This window comes from Grammomys surdaster, unplaced genomic scaffold, assembly GCF_004785775.1.
Source record: "Grammomys surdaster isolate TR1022 unplaced genomic scaffold, NIH_TR_1.0 125606, whole genome shotgun sequence".
Taxonomy (NCBI): domain Eukaryota; kingdom Metazoa; phylum Chordata; class Mammalia; order Rodentia; family Muridae; genus Grammomys; species Grammomys surdaster.
Window position 1 is genome coordinate 1,660,541 of NW_021620449.1, and position 25,380 is coordinate 1,685,920.

General features: G+C 46.6%; 1 protein-coding gene across 1 annotated transcript; it reads right to left on the bottom strand.

The window, feature by feature from the left end:
* Positions 1-990: 990 nt before the first annotated feature.
* Ltf (lactotransferrin) lies at positions 991-23,971 on the bottom strand. The gene is made up of 17 exons (XM_028787066.1): positions 23,914-23,971; positions 21,298-21,458; positions 20,301-20,409; positions 19,860-20,042; positions 19,298-19,445; positions 18,679-18,734; positions 17,581-17,759; positions 16,983-17,157; positions 15,995-16,149; positions 14,707-14,797; positions 13,674-13,721; positions 12,455-12,610; positions 11,301-11,442; positions 7,203-7,270; positions 4,340-4,524; positions 2,703-2,892; positions 991-1,158 (listed from the first exon to the last, which is right to left on the bottom strand). The coding sequence occupies exons 1-17, from the start codon at positions 23,954-23,956 to the stop codon at positions 1,124-1,126; spliced, it is 2,124 nt and encodes a 707-aa protein (XP_028642899.1). The 5' UTR covers positions 23,957-23,971; the 3' UTR covers positions 991-1,123.
* Between the last annotated feature and the right edge of the window lie 1,409 nt (positions 23,972-25,380).

Sequence of the window (25,380 nt, forward strand, 5' to 3'; positions counted from 1 at the left end):
CTAAAAGAACTGCAGGGGCAAAAATGGAAAAGAGACTGAAGGAAAGGCTGGCCCAACTTGAAATACATCTCAAGTGAGGGAGGGGGCTCCAAGGCTTGGCACTATTACTGACGCTATGGTGTGCTCATAGACAGGAGCCTAGCATGGCTGTCCTCTGAGAGGCCCAACCAGCAGCTGACTGAGACAGACACAGATACTTACACCCAACCATTGGACTGAAGTTGGGGACCCCTATGGAGGAATGAGGAGAAGGATTGAAAGAGCTGAAGGAGAGGGTGACCCCATAGGAAAACCAGCGGTCTCAACTAACCCAGACCCTAGGGAGTTCCCAGAGACTGAACCACTAACCAGGCAGCATACACGGGCTGGTCCGAAGCCCCAGCACATAGATAACAGAGGCCTGCCTGGTCTGTCCTAGGTGGGAGAAGATGTACCTAATCCCTGATAGATTTGAGGCCCCAAGGAGGGGAGGATATGGGGGAGAGGAAGAAGGGGAGCACCCTCTCAGAGGCAAGGGGGAGGGGGAATGAGGTGAGGAACTGGGGGCGGAGACCAGGAGGGGAGCAATGGCTGAAATATAAACAAATAAAATTAATTTTAAAAAAAGATGGATGGTGACATCCCAGATTGTTCTCTGGCCTTCACACACATGTGCACATACACACACATAAGCATTAGTGTGAGGAGTACACACAGTCATATGCAAACTTATGCTGAGGTATACATGGTCACTCATATATATGCACACATGATCTGGGACACACATATGCACATGTACTGTGATCTCTATGTAAAGAAACCAGATGCCCTGGGGAAAGAGATGTCACTTGGTTGTCCCCAGACTCCAGGTCAATGGGCATCATGCCTAGAACTTCAGGATAAAGGAAGGGCTGGACCTAGAAACTCCAAAAGAAAGTCCAAGAGTGCAGGCATGTGGTCAGACACAGGATTTCCTTGTAAAATTTGAGGCACAATGAATGACACTTCATGTGACAGGAAACCAACACTATTTCATTTTATTTCTACCTAAAGTGACAGCAGGGAGTTATGAGACCAGAAGGCCCCAGGACCGTGGATCTGGGATGTGGCTTCGTGGGAAGGCTCTGCTATTTGCTTGGCGTTTTCACTTGGTAAGAAAAGCGCAGGCTTCCAGGAGTGCTGTGGGACACACAAAGCAGGTTATTCAGACACAGGTTCTTTTCCCCAAAATCTATAAATCAAGGAGGTTTCAAAAATAGTTTTCAAGCCCTTGTCCTGCCATTGTGAGTCAGGGCTTGCCTTTATCCATCCACGTGTTTCTTCCTGCCTCTTCTAGCAACTGTGGCCTCTTGGGCCACAGCATCTCCCTGCTCTGACCTGAAGGGCATGTGACTCTACCTCTAAGTGAATCAGTTTACACCGCTCAAGTTCACAAGACCCTGGTCCTCTGGCTCCTGAACTGCACACAAAGAAGGCTGATCTATTCACTTACCCTTCGTCTGCAAATACTGACTGAGCACCTGCCTTGTGTGAGCCACTGCACCATGAGCTGGAGAGAGCATGGGCAGACAGCTCTGTCCTCGGGCACATGGCCTCTGCACCAGTGCCATCTGTTCACAAGGTCATCAATAGCCCTGGGTCACCGAGGGTGTACCGCACTTGCAACGGCCTGAGAAGTCACTCAATACAAATCATGGCTCCTCACCTCGGATCGATCCGCACAGGGAACCTGATAATCCTTTTTTTGTAGGTTGTGGTATCCTGTGCACTGCTTGCTAACAACCCCAACCTCTATTGCCTGCTACCAGAAGCACCTACTAAACTGTGGTCACCAAAGATGTTTTTAGTCATGGCCAAATGTCTCCTTTGGAGACCAAATTGTCCTAAGTTGAAAACAACTGACAAAGAGATTCTGGGCCTGCTCTGACTCCTGGACCACAGCATCTGCCATGCCTCTGCCTCTTGGAGTAGGGACCACCAGGTGTTAGGGATTCAAGCGGCTACTGTGCACAGGCAGGCTATCCGTGCATGGGGATGCCTGAGGATTACTTCTGAAAGCCTTTTAGCAATCTGTATATATGGGTGTGTACACACATACACACACATACACACACACACACACATCTATGTGTGTGTGTGTGTATATATATATATATATAATATTTATGTAGATATATAAGTATTTGAAATTTTTTTGAGATAGAGTTTCATGTACCACAGGCTAGTTTCGATCTCCTTATGTAGCTGAGGATGACTTTGAACATTTGATCCTCCTGCTTCTACCTCTCAAGTTCTGGGATTACAGTTGTGCACCAGTACACAGAGTTGATGCCATGCTAGAGGCTGAACCCAGGGCTTTGTGCATGTGAAGCAAATAATCTACTAACGGAGAGACATCGCCAGCCACTCTTCCGAGCAGTTTTCAAGAATTAAATTATTAGCAATACACTTTCCTACACTTGAACTTATTGTGTCATGTGTGTGGATGCTGGCCAGAAGAAGTGGCAGATCACTGGGAACTGGAGTTACAGACAGCTGTGAGATGCCAGATGGACAGGTGCTTGGAACTGAACCGGTGTCATCTGGAGAAACAATCGGTCTCTTACCCCCTGAGCCTATATTTTAAGGTTTTAAGAATTTGCACTTCTCCATGTATTTTGGCCTTTGAACCTGGACCTTCTCCCATGTTGATTCCCTGGTAATCAAATCTAGAAGCCACTCACGGGAGCTGGAGCACTGCTTCAGATGCTCGGTCGCTGTGACGTACTCCTTTCCTAGATACTTCTCTGATGTTGTTTTGCCATGGAGCTTGGCCAGACACTCAGTGTTGTCGTTAAACAGAAGGTTTTTGGTTTCAGACTGGAACAGGCAAAACTCTCCTGGACACTTCGGTCCATTTCTTCCAAACTGACCCTGTGTAAAGAGAGCCAAGTCTGTGAGTAGTCAAAGAAGGCAGTGTGGGGGTGGGAACTGTAAGGGTTCCTCCATTTTGGGTAAAGAGCAGAGCTAAAAAGCAGTCGTGTTCTTTTCCGACTGGGATGACTCTTTCCAGACGTTCTCCCAGCACCATGCTCCCAGCACTGTGCTCCCCCTGGTGGCATGCCCACTCCAGCCAGGGCCTGAGCCTCATGCCATGTCTGACCTTCCCTCCCATGTCTTTTCTCCTACTAAATCTGTTGTCACTTCCTGTAGAACTTCTTGCTGGTGATCGGAGTTCAGATGAGGATTTTTGAGCTCCTCCCCTGAAAGCCAATCATCTATAATATTCTAGTATTGCAGCTGTCCAGATAGGCAATTTGAAAATTCCTGTGTTTCTATGAACTGGGCCACTGCAGGACATTCAGCCTTTCTTGGCTGCAGTCCCTTTTCCTTATTCAGGGCTGTTGACCTCAAAAGCGTACCCAGAGCCAGCATCTGTGATAGGAAAATAAAGACTAGAACAGGGAACACTAGAACACGGTCATCCCTAAATCCATGGATATGAGGGTCCCTACAAACACCACGACCAGCATGGTGTCGATCCACATGAGGCAAGAAGGAAGTTTGGTTCAACACAACTCAGTAGCCAGTGTTGGGTCAAACTTCAAAAACCTGACACTGGGTAGACTCTTTCAGGCATATTTAAGCTCAGTACAATTTAGGAGGAAGAGGTTTTTTGGTGATAACTCAATCCTGTGTATACAACAAAGCTTAAGACATGATTACATGAAAAGTCCTGTAGAGTACAAGACATCTTCCATAAAGATGGGTCCTCTAAAACGAGGCTCCAGGAAAACAGTGCTGCTCCTGATAAGAGTTTCAGGGAGGATAATGTTATAGACTGACTGAGACAGACATATAGTCTGGGAGCCAGAGTGGCCTGACCATACAGTTAGCACAGAAGTCACCAGGCTGTTAACCACGTCGGTTCCCAGCCTTCTTGGTAGAAACAGGTCATACAGCTCTTCCTTGAAGAGACCACATGTTCAATTGCATGTTCAATATTTCTGCTTTTCCTGTGTTCCTCTGTGAGCACAAGGACCCCCTGTCTCCTACACATGGAATGTGCTCTGGGTTTGCTGCTTCATAGCCTTTGTCCTGGGCATTGTTTGTCCCTCTCTCTGAGTCACAAGAGAAAGGAGCAGGAAGGAGAGGTCAGAAATGACTCTGGACCATGACATCAGTTCAAGTGTGGGAGCAGAGAATCCAGGCAGAATTCTAGTTGGTCCCTAGAAAGGCTCACGGCACTGAGCAAATGCTATCCCCATCGATCAAGCAGAGGGGTTAGAAAGAAAGGTTTGAGTGGATGAAAGACTTCCCAGCAGGAACCAATGCAGTGAAGAGCAGTGAAGAGCATGCTGGGAGACCTGCTGGTCCATACCTGTTGGTCAAGCAGCACCTGCTGGAGGAGTTCCACCTTGTCTGTCCGAGATATTACAGCATGGTTTGGGGCTACGGCTAGGTGGCAGTTCTTAGCCTCGGTCACAGGCTTCCGGGTGTCATCAAGGCACAACAGTTCAAAGTCCTTCAGCTTTAAGTTCCTAGCCCACTCTTCAGTGTTCCTCCCTGGTGAAAGAAAGGTGTCATTAGCCATTAGCTAATCCATTAGGTCAAGGTATGACTATTTTGAAAAGCACATATGGGCTGTGGTGATATCACAAGCTACTCAGGCAACAAATACGCCTAGCTTAGCCATAAAGGAGTTCTTATTCAATAAGAAGTTTATACATGTGGTAACATGGTTGACTCTCATAGTTACGATGCTATGATAAAGAAGCCAGCTACAACCATCACAAATGATGGTTCCATTTATGAGAACAGACAAAGCCATGGGAACAGGAAACAGATGTTGAAGAAGCAAAGACAGTGGGCTGCCAACAGATGTGAAGGCTTCTTCATGTTGTTCAAATGAGTGTTGTGGGGTTGGATTGTACCATTGTTGGCTATACCATTCTGAATGTGCTACAGCCCACTCAATTGTACACAGACAAGTGGTGGATTCTGAAATCACCAAATTGTATCCCAATCAAGCTGTTAAATGTTCCTTTAAGGGCTGAAGAGATGGCTCAGAGGTTAAGAGCTCTGGCTGCTCTTCCAGAGATCCTGAGTTCAATTCCCAGCAACTACATGGTGGCTCATAACCATCTATAATGTGATCTGATGCCCTGTTTAGGCCTGCAGGCAGAAAACTGTATGCATAGTAAATAAATAAATCTTTTTTAAAATGTTCTTTTACGTATGTGTGTGTGTGTGTGTGTGTGTATGTGTGTGTGTTGTATGTGTGCATGCACAATTGTGCAGGTATGCTTGCCTGTGCAGTTTTGTATGGAGGTCAAAGGTTGAGTATCCTTTATTCAAGATGTTTGGGATGAGGACTGCTTTTGTTTTGGAATTTGCTCAAATTTTTAAACATTTGTATGTACATAATGAAATACTGTGAGGGTGGCAATGCAAAAATAAACAGAATACTCCGTTATGTTCATATGTGAGTTACAGATGTCACCTGAAAGCCATATTGACTAGTGTTTCCAGAGTGACTGCAATCTGGCTCTGACTCATCAGATGAGGTCAAGTGTGCAGGATTCCCCCACGTGTTAGATATCACATGGTAGTGAAAAACTTTCCAATCCTACAACATTGCCAAGCTCGGACTTTCACAGACAATCTTTTCCATCTTGTTTCAGTACAACATGGAAAAAATGGGCAACTCCATGGGCTTATCAATATGTCTAGTTAATTCCAATAAATACAAGTATTAAGTACCTGAGAACCTTAAAGATAAGTTTGACATCAGCCTGATCCCTGAGTATCACACAGGCTGCTGTAAGCTCCTGGCGTAGATGTGGCACGCCTGACTGTGCACACACAAGCTCATCAGCCAAGCTTCTGCTTGACTCTCCTTCCTTGGGAAACACCTCATTGCCTTCCTGGGTTTCCTCTACTTAATACGGAGCACTTTAGCCTCAGAGGTCTCCTAACTCGTGCACGGCCACCCAGAGACAGCAGAAGACAGAAGGGAAGGCAGAAGGGGCCGGACAGAGGTTGACTGAACAAAGCAGCAAGTTGCCTTCAAGGGCAGAGACATGGAGGCCCAGGAGACCTAAGGAAGGAAGAATGACTTGAGCAGTAGCAAACGGCCAGCGAGAGGTGGGTGCCTCATTTTGTTTTCCCAATCTAGAGACCAGAAGACGGAGGTTTTTAATCAAATGTGGGCTGCTACATTTTCATAAGCTACATGTTCATGTGGATTTTTACTCACTGACTCTCAAGGAGTTTGTGGACCAAGTTTTTATATGGAGATGAAGAAAGGCCTCTATTTCCATGTTCAAGAGGACATCTTATGTGCATGCATTCAGTTACTATTACTATCTGTTCTAGTTTCATCTGGTACAGACAGACAGTGAGTTTCTTCATTCACATACCTGCTACCAACTACAATGGGTGTGTGTGTGTATGCCTGGTAAATATGTGTATGTATATGTGTATGACTGTGTGAGTGTAAATGTGTGGATGTGGATGTATGGATGTACATACATACTCACGTATATACTTGTATGTAGCAGCTCAGTGTATGTATGTATGTATGTTTATGTTATATGTACATCTGTGTGAATGGGCTTATGTATATATGCATTATGTGTGTTTGTGTATATATGCATGTAAGTGTGTATGTCTATGTGAATGTGTGTATATCTGTATGTGTGTACGTGTGTGTGTGTGTGTGTGTGTGTGTGTGTGTGTGAATTGCTTCAAAATCTCTGTGACACTACAGATGTTCCTATGCTGCCTACAACAGTAGAGACTTGAGGATTCACCAGCTGGAATGGTTCATGCCTATAATTTCCAGAACTCAATTTACTAAGACAGGAAGACTTCCATGAGCTCAAGGCCCATGTAGGGTACATAGTAAGTTCGAGGTTGAGTTATAAAATGAGACTCTCAATAGATAGATAGATGATAGATAGATAGATAGATAGATAGATAGATAGATAGATATACAGATACATAGATAGATAGATAGATAGATGATGGATGGATGGATAGATAGATAGATAGATACATACATACATACATACATACATAGATGATGGATGGATAGATAGATAGATTTAAAGATTTTAGAATTCTTTTAGTTAAAAGTCTGAAATAGTTATACTATCTTTCCAAATACAAAGTCAAAGATGAGGATATGTTAAGGGTGCTAAAAACTGCTCTGAAGGAGGAAGCAAAGCATCTTCACATACCGTCGGTATTCTGCAAGATCGTGGAGTCCTTCAGAAATGTAACATCTCCTGCCTTCTCAGCCAGACACCTAAAATATTTCCCAAAATAAATACACCACAAGGAAGAAACCATTAGAATTCTCATAAATATTTGTGACATGCATTCCAAAAACTAAACCATAAAAGTAAACATACAAACGTTGAAACTGTTTCCAGGACTTTAAGATTTAACATGACAGATTGCAACATCTGGGTATCTTCTCTTTCTCTAAAACCCCAGTGAAATGACACCATGAGATTTCTTTTTTAACCCATAAACTTATAAAAGAGAAAGAGAAGGTAATAAAGACACCCTTCAGAATCTGGAAAGACAATGGCTGAACAGTGCTGGCCTAACTAAAGGAGGAAAGCTATAACACAAGGTGGGGGTGGTAGCAGCTCAGACGGAAGTTGGTGTGCAACCATAGGACGCCAGAAAGACTCAGCAACTGGAAATACAAGGGATCACTGAAAGTGCTGAAAAAAAAAAGCTTAATACAGGTGCCCTCACATGCCATGAGCGACTCCCTCACCCCAACCATTTGGGAGGTTGAACATTGACATGGTACAGTATAGGGAAACAAACCCAGTGGAGGCAGAGACACAACCCAGAAGCCAGAAGGTGAGCTGGGTACAACGGCTCATGCCAATCATCCCAGGACTCTTAAAGCTGAGACTGGTGGATTGCTGTGAGCATGAAGTAAGCCTAGGCTACAGAGTTAGACCTACCTCAACATTCCTCTCTCCCGCCCCATCCATAAAGGAGTAAACTGAAAAGTCTGTGTTCTGGAAGATAAAGTCAATCCCAACACACCAGCCAGGCTGGATATCAGGACCACCCTTCCCAAGAAGCGGGCAGTAAGACTCTTCATCAAGAAAATCTGATGAGTTTAAAAAAATATCCATAGACTTTGATATTAGGATGCTCATGACAAATGGCACAAACCAAAAGCCCTACAGCGGAGCCCAGCACCTCAGACTGGAAAACTGAGGGAGAGCTAAGAGTAAGCTGCGGTGCTCACCCACCTCAGTGTCAAACAGGCAAAGGCTACCAGCTGCTGGAAGGGAAAGCATGAAAAGTGATACCAAAAAAAATTGTACTCCCAAGATTCAGAGACAATATAAGGGAGAGGATTTTTTCTTTTTACAAACTACACTTAATATCATAAAGATATGAAAGAAATGAGAAGCAAGTAAAAGAAGCTCCAAAAAAAAGCTTAATCAAAATACAAAGAAATGTTAGGAAGTTTCAAAAGAAAAAAAGATAAGGGCTGGAGAGGGGCCTCAATGGTTAGAACACTGGCTGCTCGTCCAGAGGACCAACCACTCACTCCAGTTCAAGGGTATCTGACTCCCTCTTCTTGACTCTGAAGACACCAGGCATGTAGGTAGTATGCAGACAGACATACATGCAAGCAAATCACATATAAAATAAATAAATACATTTTAGAAAGAAAATTAAAATAGTCTTCACCATAAAAATGTTTTAAAACGACACAGGATTAAAAGATTCAACCAAGCAAATTTTGCAGAAACTAGAAGTGAAAATATGACTGATAGATGTTAGGAACTCAGATCGCCATCCCACCCCCCACCCCCACCCCCTCACACACACACCCCTCCGCCAGAGAGACTGGGGTTTAAAACACAAGAGCATAGAAAGTGTCAACAAAATAACAATTTCTCCAAACTGAATAATTTGTAGCCATGCCCACCAACTGCCTACTCTAATAAAGCAGAGAAGGACTCACATGGAAAAATGCAGTTTGAGAACACTAGGGATAAAAACAGGGCTGAGGAGATGACTCAGTGCGTAGAAGCTCTTGCCTCAAAGCCTGAGGACGTGAGTTCCACTTCTAGGCACCTCCATGCCTGGCTAGGGACACACACTCTTGTGCCGTATCCTTAATATGAAAATGATGCTGGAGCAGTCATAAGAGTGCAAGCATCGATAAGATGAATCCAGGTGTCAGAGCAGAAGTTTGTGGTTGAGGGATCGAAGGATGGGGCAGTGTGAGACACTAGGTTTTTTACCATAACAGGAAGTCAGAAAAATACGTGAAAGCTAAAAGTTAAGGACCAATAGTGTTTGAATGCTAGTTATGAACACCAGAATGAAGCTTTTGTCACCTCTGTGGATGTTTCTTAAGAACCTGAGACCAAAACTATCATCTGGCCCAGCTATACCACACCTGGGTATAGACTCAAAGGACTCTGTGCTACCACAGAGAGATTTGCATATCCGTGTTTATAGCAGCTCTATTCACCATAGCTAAGAAATGGGAGCAGCCAAGATGTCCATCAACGGACACCATGATGTTTGTGTATGTGTGTATATGTATGTATGTGTATATGTGTGTGTGCATGTGTGTATGTATGTGCATGTGTGTGTATGTGTGTATGTGTGTGCATGTGTATTTGTGTATGTGTGTGTATATGTGTGTATGTGGTATGTGTGTGTATGCATGTGTGTGAGGAAACCAGAATGAGGACTATGGGAGGGAAGGAAGAGAACATTTTTTAAAGTATTTATTTATTTTTATTTTATGTGTATGAGTGTTTCCTTAATGTCTGTGTGCCATATGAATGCCTGGTGCCTGCTGAGGCCAGGGGAATGTTTTTGAGCCACCACGCAGATGCTGAGAACTAAGCCTGGGTCCTCTGCAAGAGCAGCCAGGGCTCTTAACTGCTGAGCCATCTCTCCAGCCCTGGAAGGGAGAGGTCTTAAGGAATCTGGGAACTAGAGAAAGTAGAGGAGCACATGTAATATGGATGAGCTGGGAAAGAGAGGAGCACGTGATGGAGTGCAGGGGAGAAATGGAACCAAGCATGATGTTATGTGCATTTGGAGACACCACGATGAACAACCCAGCATGCCATGAGCTAACCTAAATGAGTTTTAGATAAAGATGGAAGAGAAAAGCAAGACTTCTGGCTCCAGCTTTGGATTATTTTGTTATTTAGCCCTCAGTCTAGACTCTAGATATAACTGACCAGAAGACAAAACTTTTTAGTTTAAACAGGAAGGAGAGTGTGCAGATATTTCCAGAGAGAGAATACTGTGTTGCAAGTCTGGAGGAAACAGATCCCAGGATTCACTTGGGTTCATTACTAAACTTATCTATTTAATGAGTGAATCGTGCTGTAAGTTTTCTATTTGTGAATCCTTAAGGATATGTTTTGTACACTTAAAAAAAATCAATGTTTACAAATCATTCAGATATAGCAAAAAAAAAAAAAGTCATTGTTTCACGGGAGCAAAGTTACTGAATTTATATTTAAAAGCCCAAAGTCCCGTTTGACTATTGTCATCTGAGGATCTGTGAGAACGTCTGGTGTTTAAGGAAGGATGAAGAGCCTCCATATGGGCCTCACACCCTACACAGTGGCATGGGAAGCAATACTCAAATAAGTGTGAGCTGGACAGTCGTTGTGACCCATGTAGCACTGAGAAGGTATGGAATCTGAAAGCTAATATTTGGTGATTTTGTTCATATTATTGTTGGAAAATAACTCTGTAATCTTTGTTACTTCTTTTTCAAAAAGATCTATTTTTATTTATGTGTATCTGTGTGCATGTATATGTACATATGTGCACATGTGGTACTCTGGATGTAAGAGGGGGACCTGGATCCCCTGGACCTGATAGGGATCCTGGAAACTAAACCCAGTTCTGTATAAAACCTCAAGCATTGAGCTTCTGAACCATCTCTCCAGCCCCTTTAAGGCCAAAATCAAGGAGAAAACTAAAACTGTAAGATATAATTGTGATCTGAGTGAGGAAGAAGGAAGGTTGGTGGTCACTAGAATTCTCTGAAATTCACTGAGACATTCTCGACCTGCTGACTTTGAGGGTGATTAATCTGAGCTCCACAGCCCCGCAGCCTCGCAGCCCTGCAGCCCCGCAACCCTGCCGCCCAAGCTCCACTCTCTGGGGTGTTGGGTGTGATAGAAGGCTCTTGTTTTGTTGCCTCTCTGATCCTTGATTCTTCTATGACAGCATCTCACCCCAACCACAGTGCTGCTTGTTGAGGATGAGGGTTGAGGCCCTGTGCTGGTGGCGCTCTGCTCCAGACTCACCGAAAAGCCCCAGTGTAGCCTTGGTACCTCTCTTTGCTGTTGGGGGCACACTTATTCTCACCCTTCTCGTCACCAATACACAGGGCACACAGATTGGATTTGGGGTCAGCCCCAGGGGCGCAGCTTTGGCTAAAGAATTCATCTAGACAGAGGGAAGAAGGTAAGTTAGTGCTTCAGACCACAGTCGACACAAAGTCTTTACCCAGCAGATGGCATAGTGTGATGTCAGCTCAGTATGTACACAGCACAGAGAGGACACTTATCACCCCAGAATGACATCCCACCACCAACCAAAGACCCACTGGAAATCAAAAAGGCCTCAGACTGTAGGGATGGACAGGATATCCAGCTGGTGCCTGAGAGGGCCACACCTGCAAGATGGGCCTCTTGTTCCAGTCTTGACTTCTTTTTATTTTTTAAAATCAGAAATAGAAACCCAGGCTTCTCAATAGAAAGAAGGTGTCCGATGGCCGTTATGCCCCTGTGGCTGGTACACACATGGTACAGGGTAGGTATGATGATGGATGTTCAGGAGTGCTGGGTGCCAACTCTCTGGAAACACTCTTAAAAGGGATCAGGGCTTTTTTAAAGATTTATTTTATGTATGTGATACACCAAAGAGGGTATCAGATCCCATTACAGATGGTTGTGAGCCACCATGTGGTTGCTGGGAACTGAACTCAGGACCTTTGGAAGAGCAGTCAGTGCTCTTAACCGCTGAGCTATCTCTCCAGCCCAGGTATCAGTTTTTAATACAGATGAAAACATTTGAAAATGCCTGTTATATTGCATTCTTGCTTATATTAGAAACTCAAGCTATCTTATCAGATTTACGATTACAAAAAAAATACATCTGATTGTTAACAATTCAGCTAGCTGCTAACTCATAAGGTTGAGCATATCTTAATGTTTTAATTAAATGATGTGATCTGGATCTCAATGGGGGCGGGTAGAATAGGGGAAGCTTAGGAAGTGTTCTGTACGAAACACCCAGGAGTTGAGCACAAGGATAACCTAATTATTCTAAATTAGACCTACAAGCTATAGCCAGTTAGCAAACCTCTTACCCTCTCCCTTCCCTAAGGCTCCATAGCCTCAAGTGCTCACTCCCAGACCCAGGATGGCCATCCCATGAGACCCTCCCACATGCTTACTAAATTTGCAAGATCCAGTCTGGTTGACTAGCAGGCCAATGGGGATGTTCCAGCCCGCAGTCCTGTCCACGGCAGTGTGGCAGGACTTCTTGCCTCTCAGAGAGCTCCAGGTGAAACCAGTGTCTTCTTTTCTAACTGCTGCTACAGCAAGGTACCCTTTGCAATAGATGACAGAGAAACAATCTTAGCTTCCAGGGTGCATATGAGTTCTAGTACAGTGTCTCCAACCAAGGCCGGAAAAAACATCAGGGTTACATTGTCATGGATCATTGGCCATTGTTAGGAAAATGAGAGAGAGAGAGAGAGAGAGAGAGAGAGAGAGAGAAGGAAGAAGAAGAAGAAGAGAAGGAGGAGGAGGAGGAGGAGGAGGAGGAGGAGGGGAGGAGGAGGAAGAGGGGAGGGAGGGAGGGAGGGAGGAAGGAAGGAAGGAAGGAAGGAAGAAGGAAAGGGGAGAAAGGGAAGAAGGAAAAGAGAAATAACAAAGTTGTTCTGTGTCAAGGGAAGACCAATCTGAATTGTTAAATAAAACGATATGAAAAATTAATCCTCTAAGCAGTTACAGGCGACTGTCCTCAAGAGTTATGAACTTTTACCCAGGGGCAACAGACCCTGAACAATGAGCAATGAACTCAGCAATGCACAATTAACACACACTGGCAAGTGCTGTGGTGGCCAGTAGATCAGCGGCTCGAATGCTGGGGCGTGCACCCAAGGACCACCCAGAGCTGAGTGTAACCAGCCCAGCATGGTGAGGGAGAGAATACAACTGCTGTCCTCCTCTCAAGGTGTCTGACACTCCGACTGAGGACAAGTACCAAGGCTTTCAAAGCTCAGCCAGCTCACGCTCTGGAGAGCAGCTGAGGCTAGTGCAGAGCCCTGGGCTTGAAGAGGCATGAAGCCCTAGTCCAAAGCCAGTATCTGCACTAGCATAGTACCAGTATGAGTGAGATCTGAGGCACTGGGGGACTCTCTGGACCACTGTTTCCTCAAATGTACAGAGTGAGGAAGCAACATTTCTCTTTCCACATAAGCCTGCACCAAGAGTGACCATTTGAAAGTTCCCCACCAAGAGTGAGGGTGTATTCAAACGTTAATTGTAATTATTCTCCATCAACTATTTGTATCTGTAACTAACAGTTTCCAGGCTTGGCCTCTGTGTGGTTAGTGAGGTTTTCACTGCCTCTTCTTGAGTGGTGACTTATTTTTGCTTCCAACTTACCTTCCACTGGTCTGTCCACACAATCAAGGCCATTGTTTTTAGAGGATTCTGAAGAGACGAAGACAAGCAAAACATCACTGACAACTCAGATTTCCTGAGAGGCCCCAAACTTTCAAATGCCCACAAGACAAGATCAAACTCAAAGGGAACACCTTGGTATATCAACGCAGCAGAAAAAAATACACATTTTCACCATAGACGTGGACGTGGATGGCCATATCAGTATTATTCACAATAACCACCAGATGGAAATTGGTGAAACACCCATCCAGGAGGACAATAGTGAAGCATTGTGCTCAAGGCACACAATAGAATATGATGGCAGCCATAAGACCGGATAATCAACAGCCACACATGTGTGTGGGTGACTGTCACAAAAAACAATGCTGAGCAAGACACACCAGACATCAGACGCTCAGTTCTTTTTCTATTAACTTAAAGGAGAGGTGAGGGGATCTGTGTCTTTGGAAGTCAGGAGAGTCACTGCCATTTGGGAGTATGATGACAAGCAGGGCACAGGATGACTTCTGGGGCTTGCTGAGCCTTCATCTGGGTGTCAGTATATGCATGCTATCAGTGTATTCATGCTAGTAACACATACCTGCCGTCAGCACATGCATGCTGTGAGATATATATATATATATATATATATATATATATATATATATGCACATGACCTGTGTGTGCATGCATGGAGGGCGTAACACAATTTGTGGGCGTTGTTTCCTTTTATCATGTGGAAACTGGGCATCAAACTTAGGCTATCAGGCTTGGCAGCCGATGTTTACCTGTACCAGCTGAGTCATCTCACCATCCCAAAAATGATTTTGTTTTTGTTTTAATCAAGAAGTAAGCCACCGTGATTTGTCCATCTGGGGGGATGGGGTGAAGTGGGTATCATGGCCCCTTTCATTTATTCCTTCATATGATTCTCTCTCCATCCTCTCCAGGATCTAGCAAGTGGGGTAATACATCCCTACTCCCAAGTCAACCTCAAATGGCATAACCTAGACAGGACATCAGCTCCACTTACTCTGGTTCTCCTTCAAGACTGGAACTAAACCGCACTTGCCCGCAGTGTAGATATAACCTCCATCCAAGCTCATGGCATCAGCGTCTCCCTTCTGCAGAGACAGAGTCGGTCACCCACACCACAGAAAGCTGCTGTCTTCAGAGCTCTCGGGATGGCCTCAAGACATGTGTTGTTTGAATGTAACATCCCAAGGAAATACCACATGGACTCAGTCCTTCACCAGTCTCATTGTCTTTGGGCTGTCACCCACACACCTGAGACACTAACTCTGTCTTCTGAATAGAACTCTTCCTGTACCCAACCACTCCTGACTCCTTTCTGAACCAGCCTCACTCACAGAAGACATGACGAGAAAAGCTGCTCTCGGCTAACACAACACTCTTAGCACAACACTCGAAGTGGTATCCAGAGGCTGGCTATCAAATTGACTCATGAGAGTGAACCAGCCACACCCCATAGAGAAACATGAATTTATCAGGACCATACCCTCCTTTGTTCAGTCAGCACAACAATGGCATTTTGCTGTTTTACAACGGTATTAAAAATGACAAGAGGGGACTAGAGATTTGGTTCAGCAGCTAAGAGCTCCCATTGCTCTTCTAGCGAACCTGAGTTCAGTTCCAGCACCAACATGGCAGCTCCAACTGTCTCTAACTCTACTTCCAGGGGATTCGACATCCTCTTCTGGCACCTGCATGCATGTGGCTCCTGTACACACTCAGACATCCACACATACACATAAAATAAAATAGGCATTTACAACTGTTTCCCAAGACTAAGCATCGATGTGGGGAAGTATCCACGATATACTGCTTATTTGAACAAGGGATCAAAAGAATATAACCTGCACAATCCAGAATTGCTCTGGGCTCATGGACAGAGAAACCTGGGATGAGGAATTTCAAATCTCTCATTGTAAATATTTCTATATGAAGTTGCACACAGGGGTGTGTGTGTGTGTGTGTGTGTGTGTGTGTGTGTGTGTGTGTGTGTGTGAGAGAGAGAGAGAGAGAGAGAGAGGGAGAGAGAGAGATGCTAAAACTGTTCTACATTTTCCAAATTAACCTAATAACCCTAAATTTTTCTTTTACTGAAAAGGGCAGAATTTCCACAATAAGTTGTTTTTCAAACCTAGAAGGCTGCTCCTTCATGCAATACATATGGCTGAATTGTCCCAAGCCCACCCTCTTTTGGGTGTTCCTTCTTCACAGTGGCCTCTCAGGTGACCAACCTCACTGGAAGCAGATGACCTTGGCCCCTGACAGCACGTGTGACACCAGCTCCCTACCATGATTGCGATGATGCAGTCCTCCGTTGTGGGGAATGAGGCGCAGGTAACCCTGCCGCGGCTCGCTCTGTTCCACCGATCACATTTGCGCTTCTCCTCACTGCCCACTGCACACCACGTGACCCGGGCCTTTGCGGCTATCACATCCTGCTGCGCTGTGGGGAAGGACAATGGTGAGGAACACTGAGGTGCTGCCTCATTCCCACCTCTGCCCTCCTCGGGGATCGAGTTCCTGCCCAGATCTTCTGAGACAGAAGAACCTGTGTGAGACCTTCCCTTCCCCACATCACAGCCCTCAAAATGATTTTGGTCCGGAATGAAAGCTTTCTGTCTCTTCTGTTCTTTCAGAGGGCTTCCCTGGCTTCTAATCCATACATCAGTCTTTGGTGTAACGGTGTGCCTAATGTTCTATCCCTCTGAATAAATGGTCCATGACTTGGAAGCTAATGTGTACCCCAAAGGCTGGCTTAGAGGACCTTGACTCAGCCCTGACCACCCCCCCCTTAAGGCCCACAATCACCAGCAGGTATCACAGTACAGCCTCCTGGTGCACTCAGACTCCCTCTCAAGTCTTCACTAGTAGAATAAACACAGCCAAGTTTGTAATCTCTCCAGCCAAGGTTAAATTCCAGCACAGAAGCGGTGCTTCACCTAGCCTCTGTTCCACTGATCCCCCTCTGTAATGCCCCCAAACCCTAGCCTCTGGAGTAATCCCCCACCCGATTCTTCTTTTCTTAGTTCATTCCTCTCTTTCTTACCTAATAAGAGGCCTTGGGATCCTGACACTCACAGAAGAATATGGAAACATTCATCCAGTGTCTGAGACAATTTTTTGGAGACATTTTTCACAATGCCCTTGACTTGAATGACAGAGATGCTTGTATGTGTGTCAGCCCCACCAGTGGTGGAGAGACCATCCCAGAGCAGAGGTCACTCACAGTTCACTGCCTGCTCAGTATCCTTGGGTTCCTGCCTGGGATTCACTTACTTTTCTCTAGGTTCTGTATGGATGTGACATAGTTGAAGGTCAGGTAGAGGCCAACATCCACCTTGAGGGGAACCCTCACAAAGCCAATGGCAGAGTCCTTGAACAGCAGATCCTTCTGTCCAGGAGGGGAAGCAAAGAGCTGGAATTCTGATGCTTTGTTTTTTCCAAACTTTTCCTGTTTAAGGAAAAAAATAGAATCATGGTTACCAGCAATAGGAAGAAAGGAACCAAAACCCAACATGGGAAGCAATTCAAATGGAAGAGTAGCCTCAGTTGACATCTGAGCTCCCAGGGACTCTGCTTATTGCAGAGACACAAGTTCAACTATAACTTACCTCATCAGAAAACTGTTTTGCCCCAAGGTCCTTGGGGACCTAGTAGCAGCATCTTATACCCACCCCTGCTTCTGCTGGAGCCCAGGAGAGCCTGCTAGGCACTGACACTGAAGAAGATTCCTGTGTCTCTGCTGTTCAAAGGAAAGTCAGGGCCCACAGTCCTTAAACTATTGAACTCTCTCTACTGCTGAAGTTAGGGAAAGAGAGGCCCTCCCACCCCTAACTCTAAGCAGGCGAGGGTGACTGTGCGTGTGTGGGTGTACCTGTGACTCCTGGAGAAGCTCCCAGATGGCATCTTCTTTGTTACTTGAACTTCGGGCTACCACAGCATGTGAAGAGACTTGGGCCAGGTGACACTCCTTGTACTCTGCCACTGGCTTCCAGGTGTTATCTGGGCAGAGCAGCTTGTACTGGTCCCTTTCGGCTTTGTCTGGTAGCTCCTCTGGAAAGAAGAGAAATATGTCAAGAGGAGTTGACACTTGGCCACGACCTTGAGCTGGGGTTCCCCTTATCCACCAAGAGAATTCTGATCACAGAGTTGATAAAATTGAATCAAAAAGACTGAATTGCTCCTGAGGTAAGAGGTAAACCACACATGTGTGGCAGAGAAGAGAACAACCATCCCTGGCTGTCCATCAGTAGACTGACAGGGACATTAAATACGGTAGACATGCTCCACAGATGGTTCTTCTACTCTCAGAACCACGGAGTTACCCATGTATTAAAAACCACAGATTAATCTCAGACCCTCAACGCTGAGTGGAAAACCTTGGGCTAGTATTGCTTCTAGTGCTCAGTAAAACCTGTGTGAACTCAGAATCCAGAGACACAAGCCAGGAAAGTTTATGTTGCAGAGGCGTGAACACCCTGGCGAGCACATGACGAGCTTCCTGGTGAGTGTCTATGAGGGGAAAGAAGGGAGTAGGAGTGGAAGATTTCAGAGCATGAGGTAGAGGCTGGAGAGGTGGCTCAGCAGTTAAGAGCACTGGGTGCTCTCCCAGAAAATCTGGGTTCCATTCCCAACACCCACATAGCAGCTCACAACCATCTGTAACTCCAGTCCCGAGGGATCTGATACCCTCTTCTGGTCTCCTTGGGTACCAGGCATGCATGTGGTGCACAGACATACATGCAGGCAAAACACCCATGCATACAAAGTCAAAATTAATCTTAAAATGTTTCTGGTTTTGGTTTTTTGAGTTTTTTGTTTTGTTTAGAAAAACCTAAAAGAAGAATTGGACCCAGCAGGGAACTTGATAACAGTGTAGCTGGAAACTGAGGAATCTGGTGACCTGCTCACCACAGTTATGACGAAAGCATGTGAGAGGCAGCCACACCCACAGCTTCTCCCTTCCCCTTACCAAATATCGTGCTTGCTCTGGTAAAAGCCACATCTCCAGCGTTGTCTCTCAGACACCTGTGAAATGAGGAGAACGCAGTTAAAGGTGAGGTGTCTCCAGCTGTGTGGCTCTTTCTCTCCAGACCGAGTAGGCAAATGTACCAGTGCCAGCAAGGACATAGGGAAGTCACTCCACAAAGTTGCCTGAGCTCCAGGAAAGGACTGAGAGGAGGTGCCGAACCTCAGCAACGGCGTAGAGGCCGGAGAAGGAAGTCAGACAGAGGTCACCCTCTCCTACTCTAGAGAGGCCTGAGTTGGACTAAATATCAAGGCCACAAGGGCTGCCCCACCCAGATGGGATGGAGGTGGGGAGGAAATTAGCAGGATAACCCAAGAGAATAGGAGAGCAAAGTCAGGTGTGAGATGATCAGAAAGGCTAACCAAGTTAGCTTCCATCAAAGTGATACGGAGTCTGGGGCCGTGTTGGGCCTCTAGAGGCTAGAGAAGAGCATGCAGTAGAGAGGCCAACTGCTTCTTAGGACTTGGGTTCTCGATCTGCACATCAATAGAACCTTACCTCCACCCTGTACCCTGGCCTGAAGCTGTGCCCCCACTGGGGAGAAGAGAGTGGTATCACTCACCTCAAGGCTCCTGCGTAACCAGAGTATGGTTCCTTGGGGGAAGAGGCACATTTGTTTGCTCCCGTCCCTGCACATGAGCTGCACAGGTTGGGGAATCTATCCTTTTGGGCACCAGGAACACAGCTCTTTGAGAAGAACTTGGATACCGCTGTCAAACACAGAGAAGAAGGTCACAGAGTATAAGCCAGTCCCAGTCACTGCAGTCCTGTCTCCCAGCAGCAGCCCCTCCACCACCCCAACCCCCAAGACTGAGAGTCCCTTCCTCCACCAGACAGAGCAGGACAGAACTGAGCAGGCTTTGAAACTCAGATATGCATCTTTGCCCAGAGAACAACTACTGGCGGCACCCAGAGCTGTTGGTGTGATGGCCCCTGCCTCTACTTGATTAGCCTCCCTCTGCCCAACCTTGGACTCATCCCATATGGACACCCATCCCAAAGTGGCTTATGCCTACAGTGAGACTAGAAATTCCTAGCTTGGACCACTCAGGATCTTCTCCCACTGCCACCCCTCCACCCCCACCCTCACCCTCACCCCCCACCCCCGTCTCAAGCCATTTTACCTTCCTCAAGGGATGCAGGTGGCCCATTCCAATTCAGGTATGGACGAAGTGTCCCTATAGGGATTTTCCACCCTGCACTCCTGCCAATGCCTGTGTGGCAGGACCTCAGTCCTTGGAGTTGGTTCAGACGAAAGTTACTGCTGTTCTTCACGACTGCTACCGCATAATAGTGAGTCCGGGGCTCTGCAAAGGAACAGGGGGACTAGACAGGGCTTAACCCAAATGAGAGGGAGAGGAAGAATCCACTCCACCCAAGCTGCTGTGGGAAGGAGACCCAAGCATCAGGAGGATCTGTCTTCATCCAGAGTCCAGAGACTCTGTCCCCCAGTGTATGACACTGACTAGGTTCGCCTCTTTTTGCTCATCCATTCCCACTTCTCGGAAACCACTTAGTAGTCACAACGCAGTCTCGAGGTTTCAGAGACCCCAGGGAGAACTCACGCTCTTTGGTCCCGTAGACTTCAGCTGCTACAGGTCGCAGTTTGTAGGGGGGCTTTCCCGCATCGAACATAGTGCCACCATCAAGAGTCATGGCATCAGCTCTATTTGCCTGAAAGAAAACGGGCCAGACATGCTTCAGGAGAAAAGATTTCTGGGCTTCAGAGTGAGTTAGCCTTTCTTACGTCTGTATGTCCTACCTAGAAGATAGCGGCACAGGTCAGGGGTCATTTGCTGTGAGCAGTAGGCACCTCCAGGGCTTTAACTCCTGAAGTAGTGTGTGCCCCCTACATACACCTGTCTACTTCAGTTACTCTTGGTCACACTGTCACAATCTACTGTATTTAAAGCTGTTTGTTCCACATACTTTATCCCCTATTTTGCCTTCATGTGTCTTTTTAGTCTTGGGGACGGGCGCAGTGTGTGTGCTCACACACTGGAGGACATGAACGTGTAGAAGCCAGAGCTTGACTTCCGGTGTCTTCCTCCATCTCTCTCTACCTTACATCTTGAAACAAAAACTTTTGCCAAACCTGGAGCTCACTGATTTGTTTAGACCTTCGGTCTCTACTTCCTAAACCCTGGGGCCATGTGGGAAAGCTACAATCTCTAGCTTTTTCATAGGTGCTGGAGGGCAAACAAGTGTCTTTTTAATGTCTGGAGTCCTGGCCATCCCTATCCAGCAGGTGAGATATGGCATCTATGCCAGGCTTACTTCTCAAGGGTTTAGAGACATTACACCTTCATCAAATATGGCTGCTCCAGCTTAAAAAAAATAGCTCCTATGAACAATTTGAAACAAGACCCCAGTTACCCTGTAAGAGGCCTCTCATTTGTCTTTCTTCGATATCAAGAAACACCGATTCCCGTGAGCGAGGACTGCTCTCAACTGATGGGTGCCCAGGAAGTAAAGCAGAGGGAACAGAGTTGCGAGCTTGCAGCTGGTTGGACTGCAAGCCTCTCCTTGCTTTCCTTCATTCAGGTTGGAGCATTAGCTTACCACAATGGCCTGGATGCACTGACGGGTGGAGGATTTCGTGATACAAGTGAGCGGCTGGCCACCCACTTTTCTCATCATGTACTGCCACCTAAAACATTTTTGTTCCTCAAATTTTGACACAGCACACCATCGAACAGTTGTTTTTCTAGCTAGACAGAGTCCTGGGAGAAAGAGAGAATGTAGTTAGTCCAGCAGTGTCCGTGGAGAAGACCTCCTCAGTGTCCGATGGCATTCTGTAGCTTGCCCACGGTCGCTGCTCTCCTTCCCTCCACATTACATGGTCATGTTCAGCCACTGTACTCTAGGTAAGCTAAGCTGCTGGACCACAGGGAACTCTCCTGGCCAGAGGAATGCAATTCAGACACGTTAGAGGAGAGGGAGTCTCTAGGTTATTTTCCTTCTCATGACTAACGCATTTCCTACCCACCCTCAAAGACCATCCACACCAAAGGTCATTTTATTGACCTCCATCAGCCTTGTACTATTGTCCTGCATGAACCTGGGAGGGAAGCAGAGAAGGAGCCCGCCTCTTTTACTTATGTGCATACTGGATTTTAATGTTGCAAACATGGAAAACTTCCTACACTGCTGAGACTGTAAAATCAATGTAGCCACTTTGGGAAACAGGTTGGCAATTGCGCATAGAAATAAAAACATAGATCTGCATAAAGATTTATCATTAATATTCATAGTAGCATTATTTAGATAGGAAAAAACCTCAAATAACAACAACAACCAAAACCAAGTAACTACCTAAATCCCAACACCGGTGAATGGGAATGGCTGAAGAAAATGCAGTACATCCACTCAGTGGAATAATCTTCAACTAGAAAAAGTAGTACGCGTACATATTACGTGACTAGGCAAAGGGATAAAGCCCAAGATAAAACATTGGATAACTCCATTTTTTTATTTTTATTTTATTTTATTTTATTTGAGTTTCTATGTAGCCTTGGCTGTCCTGGAACTCACTATGTAGACCAGGCTGACCTTGAACTCACAGAGATCCTCCTGCCTCTGCCTCTCTCTGCCTCTCTCTGCCTCTCTCTGCCTCTCTCTGCCTTTCTCTGCCTCTCTCTGCCTCCTGCCTCCTGCCTCCTGCCTCTCTGCCTCTCTCTGCCTCTCTCTGCCTCCTGCCTCCTGCCTCCTGCCTCTCTGCCTCTGCCTCTGCCTCTGCCTCTGCCTCTCTGCCTCTGCCTCCCAAGTGCTGAAATCAAAGGTTTGCACCACCACACACCATTGATCAGAAAAGATAAATTTATAGATAGAAAATTGGTGGTTCCATTGAGTGAGTTCTGGGACTAGAACTCACTGGTCTTCAGTCTTGGTGGCAAGCACCTTTACTCACTGGGTCACCTCATCTACCCTTCAGTGTGATTTTTGTCAGCGCCTCCATAGTTCCAGGCATGTGTAGCTTTATCAAGTTATATGACTTTCCAGCTAAGTAGTATTGGCTCTAGAACTTGAACCTAGGCAGTTGGGCACCAGGACTGCTGACCACTGAGCTAGCCTGCCTGTATAGGATGCCGGGTTAGATGTGGGGTACAGTGACAGGAGGACTAAGGAAGGGTGTAGAGTCAGATCACTGAGGGTCCCCAGCACTGGTACATAGAAGCCTTCTTTGGAGGCAATGAAGCTGGGATTCACAGGAGCCGGATGGAGATGGGAGTGCTGCCTGTGGAAGGACAGAGTGGACTGACAGCAGCTAGTGACTGAGCAAAGGAGATGGAGCCAGAGAATCGATGAGGGAAGCAGTGCTCTGTACGCATGAGAGGATGTGCATTGGGAACACAGAGGGGCAGGAAGAAGGGGTCGGTATAGCTGGACAAAGGCTGAGCTCTGGAGGTGAAAGGGGCCCATAAAAAGGGGAGCCACGGGCTGGAGAGATGGCTTAGCGGTTAAGAGCATGGACTGACTGCTCTTCCAAAGGTCCTGAGTTCAATTCCCGGCAACCACATGGTGGCTCGCAACCATCTGTAATGAGATCTGATGCCGTCTTCTGGTGTGTCTGAGGACAGCTATGGTGTACTCATATACGTAAAATAAATAAGTAATTCTTTAAAAGGGGGAGCCACATCTCAAGGCAAGGAATGCACAGCAAGGCGAGAAGCCAAGCTGGGGAGGTGTAACCAGGGCGACCAAAAAAACCAAGTGCTATGCCAAGCTCCTCAGTGTCCCTCCCTGCAAATACCAGTGCTGAATACAGAACACCTCCCTCCCCAGCCCCTGTAACAGCTCCTCCCCACCTCCCTTGCTAGAGCTCTCAGCAGCCAGCCTTCCCTGAAGGACAGGCATTCCCTCAGTAGCCAGGTATTTCCCTGGGACTGGGACTGGGACTGGGACTGGGACTGGGTACCACTGCAGCAGACAAGTACTCCCTGAAGCAGGTCTGATGTGTCTGCCTGTCTCATGCCATGTCATTTTCAAAACAAAGGATCAGAGGGGAATGCACAGTCATGCAGTCCTTACAAAAGCTAGTATCTAAACTCGGGTGTCCTGTGTGTCTTAAGCAAATATCTCACCCTCTCTGAGCCCAACAGTCTTCCCTAAATAACAGAAGAGTACATTTAGTGCCCAGCTTCCCAGCAGGTGACATCCCCAGGCACCTGCACTCACCAAGGGCCCCAAGAAACAGCAAGGCAGGGATCAGCAGCCTCATGTCTGTGGTCTTGGGAGACCTAGAGGATAAGCCTGGCTTCTGCACCCTCCCTGGGGCCCTTTATCCGTGCTGGGTGACCTCACAGGACTGGCCCCGCCCTGTTGCCCAATAGGCCTACCTTCCAACCCCATTCCCCTCAGCCAGGTGTGCTAGTTCTTAGAGGCCAGGCTCCTGGAGCCAGGAAGGAGGAAACAGGGACTCTAGTCCCTCCTATACAGGCACTGCTGGTACAGGAAACCTAGTGATTTCCTTCATCTCCACCTAGCTTCTGCAGGATCAATGACACAGAATCACAGTCCCCAAGTCTTATCTTTTCTCTGTTTCCAGTGCCATCCAGAGGTGGGATGTAGGGTAGGGGTCTTTCTTTGTGGATTACCTTGACCTGTGACACTAGACCCACATAGAGCAGACAAATCCCCTTCCTCCTTGGCTGGACAAAGAGTGATGGATTCTAAGAAGTACCAGTTGCTCAGCCCCGGTCAGCAGCAGCCTGGAGACCGTTGCAGGGAGAGCGGAGTCAGCCTAGACTTGCACAGGGGATTTCTGTGGGGTTCATGCTGCCTCAAAACCCACAATACAGTCCCCCCAAAATAACCTAGGACCTCAGAAAGGAATGCCACCCAGGGTTGGTCTGTGTCCCCTCATTTGCTAGTGACCCTTCAGTGCTGGGTGCTGAAGTGTAGTCCTCTCCTCTGCAGAAGCAGTGTGCATCCTTAACCACTGAGCCACCTCTCCAGCTCCCACAATGATGCCATGTTTTAATTCAAAAGCTAGATGACTGCTTCTGAGAACACAGCTCGTAAGTGTGTTCCCATGATGCACAGGGTTCAGGACCAAAGGGTCTGCAGGCCCAGCTGTATGCCATACACCCACTGGAAGCAATAAAGGTGTCGCCGGAGGGTATCACCTCAAGTGTGGTGCCCATAGACACAGTGGGTGAGTTTGGGCCTTCAGAGAGAATATGGTAAGCACACTGGTACAGATGTGAACTTAGCACAGGAGCTCACGCACGAGGTAGTTAGGTGTTAGCCTGAAGGAGCCTCAGGCCCTGGATCCTTCTCTTGTAATTGCAATCTGCTTTTTCTTCAGAGGCAGGCATGGACAACGCTTAAATCACTGGCAATAAGGAACATATTTCTGGAACAGAAGGTACCCTAATAAGCCGGCACTGCCAAGGGACACTCAGACCTAAGGAGCAGGCCCAGCCTGAGTCTGTGAGGTCTCATATGACTGGGGCTGACTCTTAATAAGATACAAACACGAGGGCAAATCAGGTTTCCTGCTTGCCAGCACAGAAGTGGAGTCTGTGTTTGGTGTTAGAATCCCAGCTGGGGTTTTGGTAACAGATCCAGGGTCTCTCATTTGGAAACAATATAATGCAACGTCAAAGTTGCTTTCATCTATAATTGCGACTAGCCATTTCA